Source organism: Salvia miltiorrhiza, chromosome 1 (assembly GCF_028751815.1).
Source record: "Salvia miltiorrhiza cultivar Shanhuang (shh) chromosome 1, IMPLAD_Smil_shh, whole genome shotgun sequence".
In the NCBI taxonomy this organism is placed as follows: domain Eukaryota; kingdom Viridiplantae; phylum Streptophyta; class Magnoliopsida; order Lamiales; family Lamiaceae; genus Salvia; species Salvia miltiorrhiza.
Window position 1 is genome coordinate 50,131,927 of NC_080387.1, and position 20,897 is coordinate 50,152,823.

General features: G+C 36.2%; 3 protein-coding genes and 1 long non-coding RNA gene across 4 annotated transcripts; 1 reads left to right on the forward strand and 3 right to left on the reverse strand.

Moving 5' to 3' along the window:
• Window positions 1–5,232: 5,232 nt before the first annotated feature.
• On the reverse strand, window positions 5,233–9,381 carry LOC130990221 (uncharacterized protein C23H3.12c). Its single transcript, XM_057914451.1, has 8 exons — window positions 8,809–9,381; window positions 7,684–7,748; window positions 7,414–7,512; window positions 6,628–6,675; window positions 6,262–6,331; window positions 6,066–6,137; window positions 5,828–5,956; window positions 5,233–5,629 (listed from the first exon to the last, which is right to left on the reverse strand). Exons 1-8 carry the CDS (start codon window positions 9,001–9,003, stop codon window positions 5,486–5,488), a joined length of 822 nt encoding a protein of 273 aa, XP_057770434.1. The 5' UTR covers window positions 9,004–9,381; the 3' UTR covers window positions 5,233–5,485.
• Window positions 9,382–9,586: 205 nt separating this feature from the next.
• On the reverse strand, window positions 9,587–12,510 carry LOC130990229 (O-fucosyltransferase 36-like). Its single transcript, XM_057914463.1, has 3 exons — window positions 10,910–12,510; window positions 10,570–10,819; window positions 9,587–10,175 (listed from the first exon to the last, which is right to left on the reverse strand). Exons 1-3 carry the CDS (start codon window positions 12,199–12,201, stop codon window positions 9,999–10,001), a joined length of 1,719 nt encoding a protein of 572 aa, XP_057770446.1. The 5' UTR covers window positions 12,202–12,510; the 3' UTR covers window positions 9,587–9,998.
• A 2,145-nt stretch (window positions 12,511–14,655) lies between these two features.
• Window positions 14,656–15,551, forward strand: LOC130990250 (uncharacterized). The gene is made up of 2 exons (XR_009090877.1): window positions 14,656–14,978; window positions 15,306–15,551. It is a non-coding gene; the product is annotated as an uncharacterized LOC130990250 (long non-coding RNA).
• A 58-nt stretch (window positions 15,552–15,609) lies between these two features.
• LOC130990238 (uncharacterized) lies at window positions 15,610–19,601 on the reverse strand. Its single transcript, XM_057914472.1, has 7 exons — window positions 19,306–19,601; window positions 18,584–19,039; window positions 18,431–18,483; window positions 17,885–17,922; window positions 17,232–17,550; window positions 16,823–17,130; window positions 15,610–16,378 (listed from the first exon to the last, which is right to left on the reverse strand). The coding sequence occupies exons 1-7, from the start codon at window positions 19,316–19,318 to the stop codon at window positions 15,793–15,795; spliced, it is 1,773 nt and encodes a 590-aa protein (XP_057770455.1). The 5' UTR covers window positions 19,319–19,601; the 3' UTR covers window positions 15,610–15,792.
• Between the last annotated feature and the right edge of the window lie 1,296 nt (window positions 19,602–20,897).

Sequence of the window (20,897 nt, forward strand, 5' to 3'; positions counted from 1 at the left end):
CGGAAGCATGGTGGTTTGTCATGATTCGTCCCACATCGACTTAGTATGGGCTAATTGGTGTGGTTTATAACACCTTAGGCACCCTCTCCTCGATAATCTGGCTTTTGAGGATGAGTTCTGCCTAGGGTGTTGTAACATAATCATGAACCTACTTAGTATGGGCTAATTGGTGTGGTTTATAACACCTTAGGCACCCTCTCCTCGATAATCTGGCTTTTGAGGATGAGTTCTGCCTAGGGTGTTGTAACATAATCATGAACCTATTTCAATGTCTTCACAATATTGGGAAATTCTAGCTTATTTATTTTTTTGAATTTTGATTGTTGAATTTAACACGATCTTTCACCGGATCCATAATAACAATATGACTTTGAAACGTGCAATTACAATATCATTCTAGCACCCTAATATTTTTCGTCGAGTGGCATCCGACATCTATAATGGGTTTTTGGTATTGCGAATTGGTTGGGTGCATTAGTATATGACATTCTCGTGGACTTTAGGTCAGATGTTAAAAAAAAAAATAAGAATGATACAACTGCAAAGCTATGATAAATAAGGCATACTTTCATGAAATCGGGTTGAGAGGAGGCCAGGTGTGGGCTGAGAATCGGGTTGGGAGGAAGCTGGGTGTGAGCTGAGGTAGGATTGGGCCGGCCACCGGATCAGCCAGCCCATATTTATAAAAAAATTAAATAATTAACACCTAAGGTGAGGATCAAACTCTGTATCTCTAATTTCACAGACAAACATCTTATCCATTGTATCACTAGGTCTTTATTTATAAAATTTTATTTGATTATATAAAAAGTCTCATTTCCGAATAAAGTATTATTTGTTCTCAAGAAAAGTTTCATTTTATTTTATAAATAAATATTATTTATGTTCAAACAAAATTTTTATTTACAAATAAAAGGTCTCACTACATGAAATGTGCTCATAGATGACGGTTTTTAGCCGTCATTTATGCCTCCACGAACCGTCAAGTATAATGGTGTCATGTATAGTCTCACCCGTTATAATAATATATAGATCCTAACTAAGAACCACATCATGTGTGTATGTGGCACGCTAGGAGAGTGACACGTGGTGGATGCTTTCAAAGGGCTTTTAAGGCAAAATACACACAGTGGTAACATAGAATAAAAAATTTAAAAATTTAAAAATTAAAAAACTATTTTTTTAAACAAAAATTATACCGAAATTTTATTTTGTTTTCCCACGGCCGTCTTTAAAATTATGCATATAATTGAACACCAATATGCATAAAGGTAAACATAAATATGCATGACGCTAGATAAAAATATGTATGGGAAAATATCAGTATGTGACCCATCTGAAAAAATATGATCCGTCAAGTAACCAGTGGCGAGAGCTATCTGACGGTGTCACATAGTACTATGCATATAGTTCAACACGAATAGGCATAAAGAAAAACATAAATATACATAACGTTACACACAAATATGTATAGCATTATTCAACAATGAGAAACATTAGAGGGTTTGCATACAGATACTTTCTCATTCATATTTCTATTAGGGATGTTAATCGGGCCAGCCCACCGGGTTTTCGGGCTAGCCCTATCAAGTTCCGGGTTAGTCGGGTGCGGGCTAATCGGGTTGGAGATTTTTTTGGGTTGTAAATCTTCAACCCTAACCCTAAACTTTCGGGTTTCAGGCTAGCTCATCGGGCTAATCAGGTTAAAGGCGTAAAAATAAAATTATCATTTGTATTTTATTATTCCTAATGATATAATGTATAATGTATAAAATATACATAGATATTAAAGATATAAATTATATAGCAAAGCATGATATGCAAAAATATAAGATATTCAAGATTACATAAACAAAATTATATTAAAATGAGATAGTAAAATTTAACATGTATCAATGCACTAGAATCAATCTGGATTATTACTGAATAATTAGTGGATTTGCCATGCACGTCTCATTGATAGAAAAAAAAAAAAAAAAATTGGTATCACTTTAAAATGAGATACTAATAAGTAATTTATAACTAATGAGATACTAATAATCAATTTCTACAAAAAATCCTTAATTAATTTCACTTTTTTAATGAGATTGCACACACACACACACAAATATATTCTAACTAATTAATTTCACTTTTTTTAATGAGGCTACATATATATATTTAAGCAAATACCATAGATCTAAACATAGCAGAAGTTGTAATTGGATGCATCAGTCATAATTCCGTCAGCCCACCGGATTTTCGGGCTAGCCCTATCGGGTTTCGGGTTAGTCGGGTGCGGACTAATCGGGCTGGAGATTTTTTTGGGTTGTGATTTTTCAACCCTAATCCTCTAATTTTGTCGGATTATTTGGGTCGGCCCACGGGTTTCGGGCTGCATTGACATCCCTAATTTCTATCCAACGTTATGCATATTTAAGTTTATGTTTATGCATATTGGTGTTCAATTATATGCATAATTGACAAACATAATTTTCGTACCTCAATTCCATATGATTTGTTGTCATTTCCCTTCGCATTTTGTTTGTCAATGTGTGTTTGTACTCTAGCGTTGAGATTTATGAAAATTTGATACTTGGTTGTAGATTTGGTATGATTTCAAGAAAAATCAAAGAATAATTAGAGAAATTTGAAAGCATGGGATCAAAGTATAGTTCAAGAGAAATCCGTGAGCGCAAACGGTAATCGAATCAGAGATCGGACGAGGGAGAACAAAGCTGAGCAAGTCGGCTGCGCAGGAAGCGACATACCCCGCAGTCCTGCTAGCGGCCGCAGGTGCCACCGTGGGCCACTAACCAAAAATCATATTGAACGCACCCGCGGTCCAGGCCGCGGCCGCGAGCTTGTCCGCGGGCTCCTCCACCAGCTCCCCCATAGTCCTTTGCCACGGTCACGACCGTGACAACGGGAAGAATGCGGAAATTGGCATTTTGTGGGCCCTATACGGGATTTTTGAGCTCCAATACTATTTACACATTCACTTTGGGGGAAAATTAGGGATTCTACCACTCTTCAACCCACAAAACACCTCTCCAAACCCTAGCCTCCATTTTTCTTCTCTAACCCATCATTTTCTTCTACCATTTTTTCTCTTCCACACACTAAAACAACACCAAAATCAAAGAAAGAAATGGAAGACTTGGAAATGAGCTCAGCAAGAGTACATGATTGAAGATCAAGATTATAGGATTTGTCTATGAATCTCTATCTCTTTATTTATTTGTTTATGTTTTCTTATGACTTGGGATTTATTTTTATTAGGAATATGCTTGGCTAAAATCCCTTATCTTAGGGATTAGATTAGATGAATTTGTAATGGATTGATTTCTTTATTCAATATATATCTTAATTGTGCTTATTGTTTTCAAGCCCTAGGATTATCTCTTGTATAATTGGTTGGCCACCTTTTATGCATTTCTAATTTGTGATTTGAATCGGGAGAGGATAATCACAATAGATTAGGAGTTTGAAACATATCATCATCTCAATAAACCGGGAGGTTGAGAGTTGGGTGAGGGCTTATTGATTTTTTGTGCTCTTAGGAATTATATGTTAAAAATTGACCGGGGACGACAATTATAACCTGTAATCTACTGTTTTAGTCGTTCGAGAGGATGTTAAAGCTAATGGGAAGATCGCCCTAGATAAGTAGGTCATGTAAAGATTAATATTGATTTAGATTGAAGTTCATTACGATCCATCGAAATCTAGTTCCTATGATAACTTTCTTTTGAGTCATTTACCAATTTACTAAGATTATTTTGTTGTTATTTTCGTTACTTGTTTTATTTAGCTTTGTTTTAGTTATCAACATCTCTTGAACATTTGTTGTTTAAATAGATTGAAAACAACTTATTAATAGTATTTAGATGTTTGAATTCACCAATCCTTGTAGGATACGACCTTACTTCTTCTACTTATTGCAACTACATCGTGCACTTGCGGCGTAGCGAAAATAAATAGCGAACAATAATTTTGACGACGACCGTAGGAAGAAAAAGATTTTCGGTAAAAAAAAAAAACAATATTTTAATATTTTTTTATAATTTTCGAAATGACTATTTTACCCCTCTATGTTTTTTTGCCTTGGAATGAGGCTTTGGAAAGTCTTGAGAGGCTGCTGTCACGTGACGCGCTTCTAGTGAGCCACGTGGCTCCATTGTGTGGTCCAGATTTGGACCTATATAGTATGAGGGAGTGGATACTACAGGATCTCATCCATATATATATATATATATATATATATATATATATATATATATATATATATAAGAACGGAGAACCATTTTAAGCTATTCGATCATCAAGGTCTACAGTGATGCATCATCTTGATGAATTAATCCAGAACCTGGGTTCGAATCCTGAAGGGAGCATCGGAGTTTAGGGCCAGCGGATCTGTCATCGAATTATGAGAAGCAACGGCCGCGAGATTTGGGATAAGAGAGAGGCGACTGCTTCAATTGAGAACGAGAGATTGAGAGACTGATGTGTCAGCGGCGGATGATGAGGATTTTTTATTTTTATGACACGTGTACTGCCAGGTCATTAAATAATAGTCCACGTCGTTGTCGGTCAACTTTAATCATAGCCGAAGTTCTCGCTGTGTGCAAATTACAATTAAATCAACAATTCCTATATTATGGAGCTAATTTTAAAGGTCATGTGCAAAATATAAATTTGGTGAAACTTCATGTATTTTTTCGGCCATTAACCCTATAAAAAATGTATAAAGATAATTGAGACGGCTAAAAAAGAAATACGAATCAAGATAGTTGGGACCGAGAGAGTACATTTTATTAATATACTATATTTTTTTTGCCTATTTTAATATAAAATGTAATAAAACACACTTTATTAATCTAACATATATATATAGGAAGAGATCAAATAAGAAGAACCATTATATAACATAAGAACAAAGAATTATTTTCAATCATTAAGATCTACAATTGATACATCATCTTGCTGAATGAAAGTATCACATGAATTCAGATCCTGGAGAAAGCAAAAAAAATATTTTTACCGAGTACATTAATTTTAAGGGGACAAATCTCTAGTTTGTCAGCAAAAGCTCTATGCATCTCTATGCATCATCTTTCGATGCATTCTTTCTCCATCTTACTAAAACGGGACAGATCTTTTTCGTGGATTGAAAATAAATCAGAATTACTAATAGATTAGAAAATAGCAAAGCAATGGAGTTACACTTCTAAGCTAACAAATCCATAGCAGTTGAAATGGTAAATCACAACACAACTTTGCAATTAATCCCATTTTAAGCATTCATGTTCCCAGATTAGATTATGGTTTTCTTGCACCATTGCCTAAATGGGCAATCTTTATTGCTTTTTCTACGAGAAACATATACAGATTTGTTAGAATTCCAACCAGGAAAAAACATGGGTAACTAGCAAAAAAATTCTCAAGAATGAATGGAATTCATTAAAACTGGAAAGCAGCAGAAGAAACTACCTAAAACTTGTGACTAAACTGAATCCCTGTATTTCTTCACATCTGCAGCATTCAGATAGTGTTTCTGGCAGATCTTCGATATCACACACTCACTCAGACCATTGTCACCATCCTTATTTTGGATAAGCTTTTCCAGTTCTTCCGACGGCTGAAAAACCTAAGCATGATTTTAAAAAAAAAATCCCAAGGCGATTAGTTTTTAATGAAACCTAATAAGACACGTTATGAACTTTCACATCTTATACGCGCAACTAAAAGATAGAGAGGTGACAACACATCAAGAGTGAACTACATCGATTCACTTGGCATAAATTTTTATTCCAAGATGTGGAAGTAAGTTGAAAAGGATGCTTACCAATGGAGAAGTTGTCGAATTTTCACTGTTTTTATCTTGTGTGGAACAATCTTCGCTTTTGGCCGTCTGATCAGAAGGAAGGGGTCGATAGGAGGCATCACTGACTAAGTGCATCAGCTTTTCACTTCCCTGAAAGGAAAAAAGGTCTAAGCAAATAAAGAAAGAGAATGTACTAATGCTTTTAAAGAACATCAGAAAGTTGTGATTTTAACAAAAATAGTTTCTGATGATCCCGTACCTGTGATGCTCTCCAGTGAGAATAGGCACGGAACAAGAGCCAAAAGAATGGGATGTTAGGCAAAGGAAGAACCTGCATATGATGACCACAGATTTCATGTAGATATTAAATGAAAAAGATTTAAGACTTATATATTGAATAGAGGAAATAGAGCACAAGAAAAAAATCAATTACATTATTACGTGCAGTAACATACCATGAAAACTGATGTCAAAGGGACCATTATGGCTGAGAAGTAGAAGTATTTCGTGTGAATAATCGATCCCCTGGTAATCATGGAGGGTGTCACAATTTATTCAAAATGATAAAAGCTGATGGGGTTGACGTTCATTGCCAGAAAGATTCACTAACTAATCAAATAGCAACAAAAATTTTGGGAAGCAGGGAAGCCCATAGACGATGAAGCTGATATTTTAAATGGCAGGCACAACTGACATGATAAATTATGATACTCATGCCTTGGAACAATAAAGCCAGAGTACAACAACATGAGATATAGTGCTATTCTTCAATTAAAAATATAAGAATATCTTCAAGCTTGCAAAGATATCAATAAAGTTACCTGAATGCTAGATGTCGGAGTCTTCGACGAACAAGTCGTGGATTCAAACTGTCACAGGTAAAAGCAGAGTATACAGAAAATAAATCTCCACATAAACATATCATGTAATAACTGCATAGCATTTTAATCTTCTAATATACTAATTTTGTATGCCCATAATTCTTCTAGTTGCTTGAATTAAAATTCTAAAAATTGATAGATAGCATTCTTCTCTCATTTTGAAAGGTGGACAGCAGTATGCAATATACATAGACAGATGAGTAGTATCTTTTGCAATTTACTTCATCATGCACAATATCTACTGAACTGAAGCAAGAAAATACCGAGGATTTCCTTCTCATATTTGGTTATGAATGGGAAACATTTAGGTAAAAACTTTCAATAATAGAAAGAAAAACTGATAAATATACATCACAAAATCTCCTGTACACCCGGGTGTACAGTACACCTGGGTGTACAGTGTCATTTCGATAACATGATAGTGTCATTTTGTGTTAGTGTCATTTCAAGATAGTGTTATTTATATAACATGATAGTGTCATTTGTAAAACAAAATAATGTTAGTGTCATTCCAAGATAGTGTTAGTGTCATTTACACCCGGGTGTCCCGTACACCCAGGTGTACAGGAGATCACCTCAATATACATATCCAATCCTACACTATTCACATAAAATTTACATATATTTCAAAAAAATTAAAGACTTAATTTGATCCTCAATAAAGGGAAAGTAAACAGGGCACTGACTAAAGATGTCATGATCGTACATGGAATGGAATCATATTACCTTGATGGATATACAATATCCACTCTATTAATCTCCTTTGGAATAGATTTAAAGAAGATTTCTGATGGCTTCACACGTGACAACAACCTCACCCCCAACCTACATATTAGAAAGGTCGGCAAAAAATTAAAATGGTAATGACAACACATTTTTTCGCAGTTCCACAAACTATAGATTAGATCATTAGAGAACTAGTGAACAACACAAATGATTCACAACAATTCAAGACTCAAACAAAAAGACCATGAATAATATCATGTATATATATACCCATGAATTTTATTCTTGAAAGTTCCTTGGGGCGCCTTCTCCAGCTTAGTCCAGGCTCCATTCATCTATACATTACCAATGCTAACAGTTAGATGAACACACTCAAAACCTAGTCACCAACTTGCCATCCAAACATAGCCTACTAATTAATCATTCATATTTCATATAAATATTACCTAGTGCCCCACTCCACAGTATGCAAGAACAAATGGATAATTTCAAGTTAAAGATATACACAAAAACTATTAATCAGCTATGAAAATAAATTGTTTTTGTATTGATAATTCACAAGCTGTATAAATACATAATCCTTCTCAACAAAGACAGTGCCACTGGATGTGCATATTTTACATAAAAGTTTGGTATTAGTTAGTGATGTCAGATGTTTTACTTTTAATTCTCTAGAGCAACATATCTTGCGCATATGACTTGATGTGTGGTGACAAACTTGTTACGGAGTACATATTACTCAGCAATACACAATGAAATAACCCTGTCCTGAGCAAAAAGCATATTCAAGTTTAAATACATGAACAAAAACAAAGTCAATCAGTGACAACTCGGATAGGCACAACATAATGCATTACGTAACAACGGGCTGTGGTTTCATGTGATAAGATAGTTACTTATCTCTCACCAATGAGAAAATTCACCAAAACTACTTCATCCGATCAATCAAAAGTCACATGAACCATCTCCTTATACATTTCCAGCAATAAGCAACATTAATAATGCATTTTCATGTGAAATATGGGCGTGTAAAGCAACAACAATGGGAAAACTAATTTGTTTAACACGTAAATAGAAGCATATGACCATAGCCTTCTACACATCCCTACACACATTACTCACTAATAATCCACGCATTTTCACATTAATCACACACAAGTCCTACAAACACCAAATGCACAATAAACTACACAACATTGACCAATAGCGAGCGCATATCCTAAAAAATAAGTGTATATCAGCATAAATAACTCATTTCAAACAAAAACAAAATCCAAATGCCTCCAGCTAGCTACACATTCACCACAAAATCATTCCGCACAAACCAAAATGAAACAAAAACAAACACAATCATTCAAGCATTCCTAAGCAGCGAACAAAAGCTGATGACGAGACCTTGTTTGCGAAGAAATCAACGGCGAGCTCAACTTTCGAGTCCTCGGACGGCTTATTGCTGGAGATTTTGTTCCAGAGCTCCTTCACCGTCGACGGAGCGGTGGATGATTGAGCACCGGCCGTCGAAGGGTCAATCGATCGGCTGAAACACCAATTCCTTCCTCTGATCGGAAACACGACAACTTTAGCCCTCATCTTCAAATTCTACGACGAAAAAGTACGACGAATCGTGGAAATTGGAGCTGTTTATTGTTAGAGGAGGAATTTGCCGGTGCGAAAACGCTGGTATTTCGAAATTTGAGACCGAAATATGGATTCCAAACTGCTCGAGAGCGTGTGGAGCGTTGATGTGAATGAGATTATGTGAGAAGAGAAATGAAATCGGAAAATGTATGCAAATTACAAAAATTGAGCGGCGGCGTTGTTTAGCAAAGTGTGTTTCGAAGGCTGACTGTGCAGGCTAAATGAGTGCGAAATATAAAATAAAATAAAACTATAAAAGATCAAATGAGTGCTCTGTCTACTTGGATCCCTTCTTCTTTCTATAATTGTTTTCTTCTCATTTTCTCATATTATTCGATATTTCGTATGGTATTGTTGATTAAAAACTTATTCTAGTTCAGTTTAATTTAGAGGGTGGACTTTCGTATGGCATTGTTGATTAAAAACTTATTCAAGTTCAATTTAATTTAGAGATGGACTCATCTGATATTAAGTTGGGCCCGGCCAAAAATTTGAAACTAAAAAACACCCAAAGTTCGAATTAACAAAAAAAATGTAATGAGAAGTGATAGATAAGGTATGAATTCAAAATTTGGGTACGAGGGCACCGTAATGTACATAAGCTGAACTAGGCTAAGATTAAAGGGCAGTGTATACAACAAACAGACACCAACTAAGCTAACTCTCTTGAGGAATAATAGAAGAACAAAATTACAAAACAAACAGCAATTTCTGGCTGAAGCTCTTATTACATATGGAACAAGATAAATCAAGGTAATATCAAATTTACACCAGCGATTCACATGTCCAAACAAATACGTTGCGAAATCCAGGGTGGTTAGCCGTCTCCTTGGGTCTCCCATGGCAGCACATTCAACGGATTCCACCAAAAAGGAAAATAAATTGAGCAGTTCAAGCAAGTAGACTTAGTAGTGTGACTCAACTTCATGAATGTACAAGATCCGAGCTCACTCATCTTCTGAGATGAAGTTTGGAAGTTCGCCCTGGCACAAGTACTCGTCACATTGTGATGCTGATCCCCAGTCCTTGCGCAGGCGTAGAATATCATCAGTGAAAGTGGATCCAGAAGATCCAATGAAGACGGAAGAAAGAGCACAAATAGTCTTGTCCAGCATTGCCTCAACCTTCACACAATGAAAAATTCCATCATTGCATAAATTTATTTAGCCTCTAAGCCTACTCCAAATATTCATAAGGTTAAATAGCAGTAGTATTCCAAAGCTTTGCTAATACCAAATTTCCAAAAATACATATAGGTTATTTTCTGAATCAAAGCTCTCTGATATCTCACTTGTACTAATACGGGATACCACCCCCTAGACGACGTCCTGCATAACCAAGAAGATGTATGTATAGCTAGTTCTTCTAAGTATCTATGGGACGTTCTTGTCATGTATATGTTCAAGATCAATTGCCTAGTTTATTAAGAGTGAGACAAATCTTTGAAACCAGATTGAACAGTGATAGAACTAATGGAATGAAATAAGACGAAAGAACCAACAAGAAAAGTAAGCCCACCTGTGAATCTCCCTCAAGGCCATGTCTGTATAATAAAGCATCCCATTTTTCAGCTGAATTACGAGCTGGTCTCCGAACAAGTGGTACGGTCTTCCCATTCAAGACAACAAGTGACTGAAGTAAACCAGTTTCACTCTCTGCAGCATCTGTAGAGAGATATATCACTGGAGTACTAGCCCTCTCAACAACTTGGTTAATGCATTCTGCAGCTTGCGGAACAGGATAGAAGCAGCTCGGTTGTTTAGCATTGCTGAGAAAGCATTGAGAAATTCATGTTACACATCACATAGAATTACAGAATAACACAGAGCAAGACCTGAAAAGATAAGGTAAAAAGTACCAGAATTTCAAGAAGCCATGGCGCCGGAAATGAAGAGCCACAAAGTCTTTTCCCAAGAATGTCTGTATGAAACGTTGAGCAGTGAGCAAAATAAACCTACTCGGCTCAATCAAAGTCTTACATTTATGTGCAATCGGACCTCCCGGCTGCATTACCCACTCTCTCTCGACATCAGCAAAGAACACATCTCCAATTGCAATGACATCACTGTCTGAAGAAAACTTTGCCAAAACATCCTGGACTGTCCTCTGTTTTGGCTTCTTAACATCCTCCTTCCAGACAGCCTCGACCTTACTCAAAGAGACCCCCGACCCCTTCAACTTCTTCACACGCTCATCATCCATAAAACACGGCTGTGGAAACGAGAAATAACACAAAAACTTGTCTATATGCAAATGGCTCTTCTTGCTCTCTGCAAACTCCTCAAATGTCACCACAACTTTCCTCCCCAAGCACTTATTAATGTGATCAATATCCAACACCCGATGGAACTCATAATCAACCTTTGAACTCGGGATCACCAACACCCGATTCAACAGAGCCGCGAAGAACATATGCTTCTCCAAACAAATCAAATGATTCGACATTTGGCCTGATACACAAATAGCAAACAAATACTTGTTTGATTTAGGATTCCACTCTATTGTCTTCCTCTCTGACAACCTCTGATCCACCTTCTTGCAGCTAGTCCAATCAGACAAACTCGAGTCCGTGTAATTTGCAGACAAATCCACAGAACCCTCACTCTCATGAGCCGACAACAGAGCCCCTTGAATTTGCTTATTCAACGAAATTTGACCAAAAACTCGCGATCTCAAGCCTTCCAACACCCCATTATCATTACCAGAGTTCAAATTCACCGAATCACTATTATTTACCAAGCTAAAATTCGATCTACCCACCAATGTAGTATAATTCCACATCTTAACAAGCTCAATTTCCTGCTGCTTAAGCAAATACAGAGCACGCAGCTCGGACTCACGCATCCGATTGGCTAAAGGACCATTTCCCCCAATATCTCTAATCGACGGCACACGCATCCGGAACACATTCTTCAAATCAGTAGTTAGATACACTACCAAAATCACCACGGGCAGAAAAATCGCGAGAATGTACCTCTTATTGAACCTGCGCGCAGCGCCGGAGACTCGATTCCTCAATTCGTCGTCGATTCGGAAAGCCGAGCGGTGGTTGTGGTGATCGGGCGACTTCACGACGTCGTTTGGCCTGGCATTTTGCGAAATCAGATTCTCCCGATCCTCCTCTTCGTCCGATAGCTCCCTCTCCATCATTTTTTTCACACACTACTTCACGCAGTGAGCGTGAAATAGAGAAAATGCAGATGAAGAAGTAGCAATTAGTTTGTATGCTTAGTGAGCACCGCCTATCCGGATCTCTTCTCTGTGTGTGTACGAGAGAAGAGAGAGAGAGATAAAGGCGTGTTTGGTTGGGAGGGGAAGAGTGAGAAGGAAGGGAAGTGCAGAAACCACAACTAATTCTGCATCATTGATTGTTGATCGGAGAAGAAGATCGTCGGTGGAAAATGACCTGCTACCGGATCTACCAGCTGCAACATGACCCGTTTTTATATGGGCTCGTGTTATCCAATATCTGGGTTTGGCCCAGACCATATTATCCAAGAATCGTCGGCCCGTGACGGATTTTACTAATTTTATTTTGTTTTTAAATATGAGAAACAATTCTTCTAAGAAATTTCTACACCAATAAATTCATTCCTCGAGTTTCTTGTTTTATTTCATACCATAAGTTTCTACATGCAGAATCACCTTTTCATTTAATTGGGAATTAAAACGTTGTTTATCGATTTCATTTTAAATCTCAAATTACTTTTGTAATACTCCATCCGTCCCACGAATCTTGACACGTTTGGTTTCGACACGAGAATTAAGGAGTTGTAGATTAGTGTTTTAAGGCCTAGTTTGATAGCATTGATTGGTTTGAGCTTGGTTGTTGTATACTAGAAGGCCCATTGTTGCTAGGACATGACTAATAGTCTTTTATTGTAGTATTTGACAGGATTGTTTAAATGTAAGATTATTATTTTCAAGTGTTCGATAACACAGTGTATTCGCTGGATTCACAATTGAAATTACAAGCTTGTCCTTACAACATATAGTAAATACCAAGCCTACCCCTCGCTTCTGATTTCCGTCAATAGCTTCTGAGAATCTGAATTCCGCCATTACTAATCCTTGAAGCCAAGAATGGATTGTAGTATCTCATTTGGAATTACAGTTCGCGGGAGCCAAAATTTTCTGTCGGTATTTTCACACCACGGATCCTACTCAACAAGGTAACACAATATCTATATTTTCATAAGTGTTTTGGGTTTAAGAGTGTTGATTCGAATCTACATACCAATGTTGTGATTATATGAACGGTTGTTTTTTGTTGGGCATAAACATTATTTTCTGATTTTGTCTAATCATTTTTTGGTTTTGTGTAAGCAATTTGCGATTTCATTTTTTTTTGTTCGAATATTTTTTTTTATTTGAACTGAATGCCATTGTTTTTGTCTATATTATGTTTACATATTAGTTTTTTTACATTCGTAGCTTCATTTGTACGTAATAAATCTTGATTTCTTTTTCTCTAATTAGTTAGATATGCTAATGTATATTTGAGTGAGTACTCTGAAATAAAGATGATACATTGGGATTTTATAACCAGTTCGACGGAGCCTTCTTCACGACAAAGAAGATGAAAATGGCAGATTTGTTGTTCCCAAATTTTTTAAATCGATTTTCAGAGGGCAAGTATGAAATTTGAATTTTTAAATGCAGTTGTGCCCTCCCAGATTAATGTAAACCGGCACCCAACGCCGGTTAATTAAACGAGGCGAAACAACATAATTAATGCAGGCCGTCGGGCTGATACGAGCCACTTTGGTTATTTGCCAATTCTATCAAACACCAGGTACATGTCAGATTAACTGACAAACTAACGTATCCAACCCTATCAAACTGGGCCTAAGTGTGTAGTTAATAAAGTATAAAAGTGATAAAGTAGGAGAAAGAATGTAATAATTATTACTTATTTGGAAATGTATCAAGATTCGTGGGACGGCCCAAAAAATAATACGTGTCAAGATTCGTGAGACAGAGGGAGTACTAATTATATCTTAAATCTTTCAAAATGTTTCATTTTAAATTATGAATCATTGATTTTGTATCAATTGTATCTTCCCTCAATTTTCGACTTTGAAAAGCTAAAGGGGCTCACCAAACGTCAGTGTATTTAAAATATATATTTTTTAACTTACATGGCACAAACCGACGATATTTTGTGCCATAAAAAGCACCAAAACACATTGTGTATGTACTAAATAAGATTTAAAAAAAAATAATTCTAAATACATTTTGACATCTAATAAGCTCAATCTACTTCTTAAAGATGAAAAATTAACCAAATGTATAATTTATACAAAAAATATTTCGAACTTTCGCTTTCACCTAAAATCTTCGAACTTTTGGTATTTTTCATAAAATATTTCACTATACAAAATTCGATAATCAAAAGATGACTCTTCTCAAATTGATTATAATCATTTAAAATTTCTATCACAAAATAATCATTTTTCAGTTATTATATTTTATATAATAAATTATTTTATGAAAAATGCTAAAAGTTTGAGATATATAACAAAAGAAATCGATTAGTTCGTGTTTTACTGTTTTTTGACGTTTGAAGTGATATTTGGCTTTTTAGTACTTCACAATAACCCCAACCCTTTTGAGACCGGTGGGAAGGCCACGTAGCAGTTTCTCAAGATTCCAGATGTCTCTGGACCCGTCTCCTTGGATCTCTTGTATGTATTTGTTTCTCTCTCATCTTCTCACTCTCATGCAACCAATATTCTTTCATTGATTAACTAGTCTTGTCGTAGAATTAGAAAGGGAAAAGGATGCTGGGAATAACCAAGGTGTTGAGCAGAAAGCACGGCGAAGCAGCCGTGTTCCGCTGCCTTGGGCGGCGGTGGATGGTCGGCAAAGCGGCCAACCGCGCTGCTGTTCATGGCTCTAAGCTTCCCGTGCCTAATGCCATCCCGGTGAGATTTTAATTATCTAATTTTTTAGAATTTTGCCATTCCAATCAACTCTTCCTAATGGGAGAATAGATTTTTTCCTTTTTCTGGATACTGTCTTCTAATTTGGTTCTAAAAGATTAAGGATAAAGAAAGATTAAAAAAATTATCTCATTTTTAGTGCATTGTGAATAAACCTCGCTCGTTAGTTAATTTTGAAGGGTTTTTTTTTTGTCCAATTAATTCTACTGCACAGTCTGCACTTGTTATAGTTTATTTACCACCAGCACGTCTACTAATCTCTTCAGTCCAAATACAGTTGGAAATAATAATTACAATAAGTATTTGCAGGTGAAGGAGTTGGAAATGGAGATCCACAAATCTATAGAAGAAAAGGAAAGAAAAAGGAGGGAGATAGAAAATACAGTTGATTCCAAGCTCAAAAACTGGCCAGTGCTCTTCTTTGAACAAATGGTGTGCTCCAAGTAAATAATGTATGTATGAGAATATTTGACTTTTTTGTCTACAAATAATCATCATTACCTTGTATAATTCGCACCAATGTAATGAATTTCAAATAAAAAAACTATTTATTTATGATATGCACTCAACAAATAAGTTTCTTCACCGTGGTAACAGCTGCAACGCAATAAAATTTTCAAAATTTTGACATGTATTGCATTTCGAATCTCTTAATTGAATATTGAGATTTAAGTGAAACTTAGATGATTCTTGGACATGAAAACCTGGATATAATAAGCTAGTATCGAAAACTCTATATTTCCTAGCAATATGGATATAGAAACTATGCATGAATTCTAAAAATGCTAGAACTAACCTAGGCTTCTTCTTCTTCAACTTCAACGAGCCTCCCACGAACCCATTTCTTGATCACGTTCGCCTCTTTAATAGCTGCTTCTGCATTCTCTGATCGGAGCTCCGGCCAGTTGTCAGCCAGATTTCGCGTATGAACTGAGATCCCATTAAGGTTTGGTTTAGGATTGACGTGCTTCTTGGTCTGATCAGAGCTGTTCATCATGTTATCCAAAACCGATGAGACGAAGCCATTAGGCCGGCGTTCTTCCGTTTCAAGAGGGTAAGGACTTGAGCTGTTGCCGTTGATGAAATCAGCGAAAATGAACTCATCAAAACTGAAACTATCGGTTTCTTCAAGATCAGCAGAGATGCTGTGGACTCCATTTACTTTCATGGGCTCTACGAGATTTGGAACTCGCTCGGATAGATCATTTCCGTTCTCATCTTCAAAGGATGCTGCTGCATCTTCGATTTCTATGGATTCGATGAGCTTATGTGCTTCCGCGATCAGCATCCTGCTTTCCATTAAGGAAGCATGCGCGAGAGGGCTCGTCTTAGCAGCTATTTCAAGTGCCTTGGCAGCCTTCTCAGCTTCTGCAATCAACGACCTGCATATATATATATATAGGGAATGGTTATTATACAAGTCAGATTTATCAAATAAAATAAGTACCTGTGAATTTGCTACGAAAATGATGAATTCAAAAAAATAGAATTTTTGCCACCTATGAGATTAGATCCTTGGACTACAAATTTTTTCAACAAAATCATGAATCCATTGTAGACCTTTACAATGGGAGGGCTGAATAGTTCCTATATTTTACAAGATACATACGTAATACATCAATTTCATCGAAAAAAATAGAATTTTCGCCACTTATGGGATTTGAACCATAGACTATGAATTCCTTCGGCATAGTCATGAATCCATTTTAAATTTTTACAATCTAAGGGCTGAAATCGATTTCTATAAATCAGTATTGGAGATACTCTTTTCTAATGCATACTTCAGTTGGGAAATAATCATCCAAACTATGAAGATAAGAGCTTACTTGGCCTTCGTGATGGCTTCAGTTTTCGGGTCATCGACTGCAGCAGCTCTTTTGGCTCGAATTTTTTTCAACATCTCAAGTTTGGTGCTTGCTAATGGGTCCTTGTATGATGGCGCTTTACTTCTCTTTGCTCTAAGTTGATTTAGGCTCTTCATCTTGTGTTTTGCAGCATCGTCGTTCTCATCTTTGTCTTTGCGGCTTCTGCTTCGAGTCTGTCCACCAGCAGGCTTTCTCTTAGGCTTCCATTCAGCCCCTTCCGGAATGCCATGATATTTAGCTAGACCAGAGTAAACCCGAGTTCGATATTCCTTATTTATACGAGAAAAGTAAATGTGAGACTTAGATGCTAATTTTAGGCTTTGCAGTAAAACACATGGAGAAAGTTCGCTAGGAGGAACAGAGATAGTACAGGATCAGCCCATTTTGCAGCTATGGCCTCTGAGATCTTCCTCTTCTGCTCTGCAGATTTGGGTGCTCTCTTGCTTCCCTTCAGTCTTGGCATGCTTCTTCTTTTCTCGACGCTCTGTTGCCATTGCTGCTGAAGTTCTTCATCCAAGATCTTGTACGAGTCCCATTGCAATTGTTCCTCACCTTGAAGGCCCTTACGGGCAGTCTCTGCAATAAGATTTTGCCAGTCGTAGTAGCAAGTATCCTGGACCATCAACTTCTCACGGCGTTTCTCCCATCCTAGCCGAACACCAGCTCCGATTTTCAACTTTGTCTCTTCGCTACACAGATGCAGAAAAACAGAGAGGAGACAACGTACTGTAAAACCATCTATTGTTTTCCAAAGCCAATGAAGTCATGCAAAAAATGATCAGTTTTGTTAACTCTATCGAATGCAATGGTAAGTTCTTGACACGATAAAACACGGTAGTACGAATCCAAAAGTCCTAAATGACTGCTGTCACTCGCATGATCACAACAATCAAACCAACCCTAATGGCTACCGTGAAAACGCATATCAGCACAACGAACGTGTACTCAACCTAGCATCCATTTTCATAGTCCAGAGGATAATGAATAAAAGTAAAACTGAAATATCCGGGAAAGTTAACCTACCTTTGAGCATGGCCCAGGTTAATCAGCTTGGCTTTAACCTACATTGTCGTAAATCATTAGAACACCCACACGACCTCAAAGAATGAATATGGCAAGTTCATACTTCGTATTGACAAGCTGGAATAGCTATATGTAATGAATAGATGACTCGATGATATAACTGGTAATAGGTAAATGGAATAGCAAAAAACTAAGCGAAGTTGACAGTGAGAGGGAAGGCCTTACCAAAAGAATTGCAACAGAAGGCAATTATGCATGATGATTGAGAAATAGATGTTCTTCATATACAGTGCCAAATACACAAACAATCAAACAAGAATATACCGTCAAACCAGAAAAACAATCGACAGGATATTTTGACATTGCTGCTACCACTAATGAGTATAGAATTTTCATAAAATTTAATCAGAAATTCAGAATGTTTATTCAAGTCCATAATACAGGGAAACTGTTATGTTGAACTCAAGAAACGACTTTGTTATCCTATTTTCTTGTTGTCATTATGATGTTATCACATAACTATCTTAGTCTCTTACATGACATCACCTTAGGATTTTGCATTGCCAGCCTTGTTCTTTCTTTTATCCGCCTCAAGGTTTCTGCACATAAACAAGACATTTAAAACATTTCTAGACAGAATCATAAATCAGATGTTAAATTAACATTTCAGACACTTGACAATATCGAGCGCTGCATCACCTGGGCTGTGCTTCTTGCCTTTGTTCCACGGTGTATTCCCTTTATTCGCTTTGGAAATCCTCATCCGTCTCAACTTCTCCCTATCATCCACATCTGTTGAGCCTTCACTTGAAGATTGTGGCGGTTCAAAATCAGTGGAATTCGACCTCACTGAATCAACATCCATCATCAATACATTTTGAAGCCTCTTTACCCCTCCATTTTTACAAGGTACACTAGCAATTTCGAGCGTACCAACGGCCCTTATCATCAGCCTACCCCGCCATATCCCGGCTCTCCCCGAGATAAAATCTCCTCCCACTTTTCCTCCAGTACAAAAATTCCTCCCAGAAAATGTGGATGCCAATACCAATCTCCTATCATTGCCAACTACAATTTTCTTACGAAGATCGATTTCTGACCTAAATGCTATTATATTGTTGAGGAAACAAGAGCAAGGTTTTGAAATAGCAATATCTGCAACACAAAACACACATTTCACAGCTTCAGCCAAAAAATTCCCAATACCACTCGCAACAATGTCTCAAATTCATTCAGACATTTACACAAACAGTTTCCCATCGCAAAACCACACAAAGTCAGCTAAAAGTCACAGTTTTCATCAATTCACCAAAAAAAGGTACAAAACCTACACAGCTGCAGAAACACAATTAAAAGCGAGAAAATCTACAAAACCCTCAAAAATCAAACCTAATAAATTGGGGGTTTTCGCGTTATTTTACCTAATAAAGGCATGGGGAGCTCATTAAGTCGGGAATGCAAAGCACACTGTTCAAGTACAACTACAAATCGCCGCCGTCTGGGGGAATTCCATGCAATTCTTCAAATTGTATCAAGCAAACTGAAATCAGATTGAATAAAGCAAGAGGGTTCGTGAATTGACGGAGAAGGAATTGAAATATGATAAATCGGAGCGAAGCGAGAGCCACACACAGAGTGTATTGCGTGGGAGATCGGCGGTGGATAATGATAATATCTTTTTACTTATTTATTTTCTCCTTTTCTTGGGTTGGTTTATATATCAACAATTTTGTATTTTTTTTTTTAACATCTTACATCGACCAAGTCGTGGCCTTATTTGTGAAAACTATAACTTTATTTTTTTGAAAGCGAAAACAATAACTTTATAATAAATGACTAGCTTGAAATCGGTCGAAATTTGATGGAAATAATTTACTCCGTATATCATTATTTGTAATTACTATTTTATATTATTTTTATTATCATAATATATAAAATTATATTTTTATAAATTATTTTTAATTAATTTTATTTGATCAAATTAAATTAATGGTATAATATTTGAAATGATATTTGATAAAGACAAAAATATGTATCTTTGAAAAACGGAAGATTGAAGCAAATTCAACTAAATATAGCCTATAACAGCACTTTTGATTTGTCAGGATTTGACGTTATCTTGAAAACTATCACATATTTGATAAAGTAGGAGATTGGCTTGAAGACATGGATAAACTTGAGGAATTATAACCTATTAGAAGTGTAAATAAAATCATATTCCTACTAAAATTCTTAACTTGTTAGCATAACAATTGGCGTTGTATGTGTGAATTCAAACTCAAGCGAAGTCGTTGATATTCAATCTTCCTTTGAAAATAATTCTCGGATTGGTAAGTATATGTTTGTTTTTAATCCTAATTTTGCTGATGTTTGTGAACGTTTACTGTCAAATTGTGTAAATGGTTACAACCATATCTGAGATATGATTCTTTAAAGAAGAATTGTGATTGTGCACATGATTTGATTGTTACATATTTACTGAGATAGTAAGAAAGCACTCAGTAATCCATTGGTCAAATTAATAGTTTTGTGTGTGAATGTGTGGTTGTGATCCAAGATCCCATAGTTCCCAAATTAAAGAATTGGTTTAAGGAATGATAGGAATAAATCAATTCTAATGGGCTAACCGGCTAATGATGTTGGGATTTATATCTATTCGATTCAATTGAACGTTATACTTATATATACCACTTATTTTTATTTTTATTTTGACTTCGGGTGGAGGAGCAATGGAGTTTGAACATTGGACCTCACTATTCATAAATAGGATTTCGCATCGTTTTATTTTTATAGAAACTAGTAATGCTCATTATGCTCCTCATCTGAATTAATAATATTAATGATTTCATAAATTGGTAGTTCTCTTGTTGAATAAGACTATCTTTATTCACAATTGTTTTTTTATAGATTTTAACAAGAAGATAAAATTATAGTAAAAAAAAAAAAATTAGTAACCGGTTAATGTTATGCACAAAGTGTGCGAGCCAACTTCTCACAATCTTCTCACAATTCT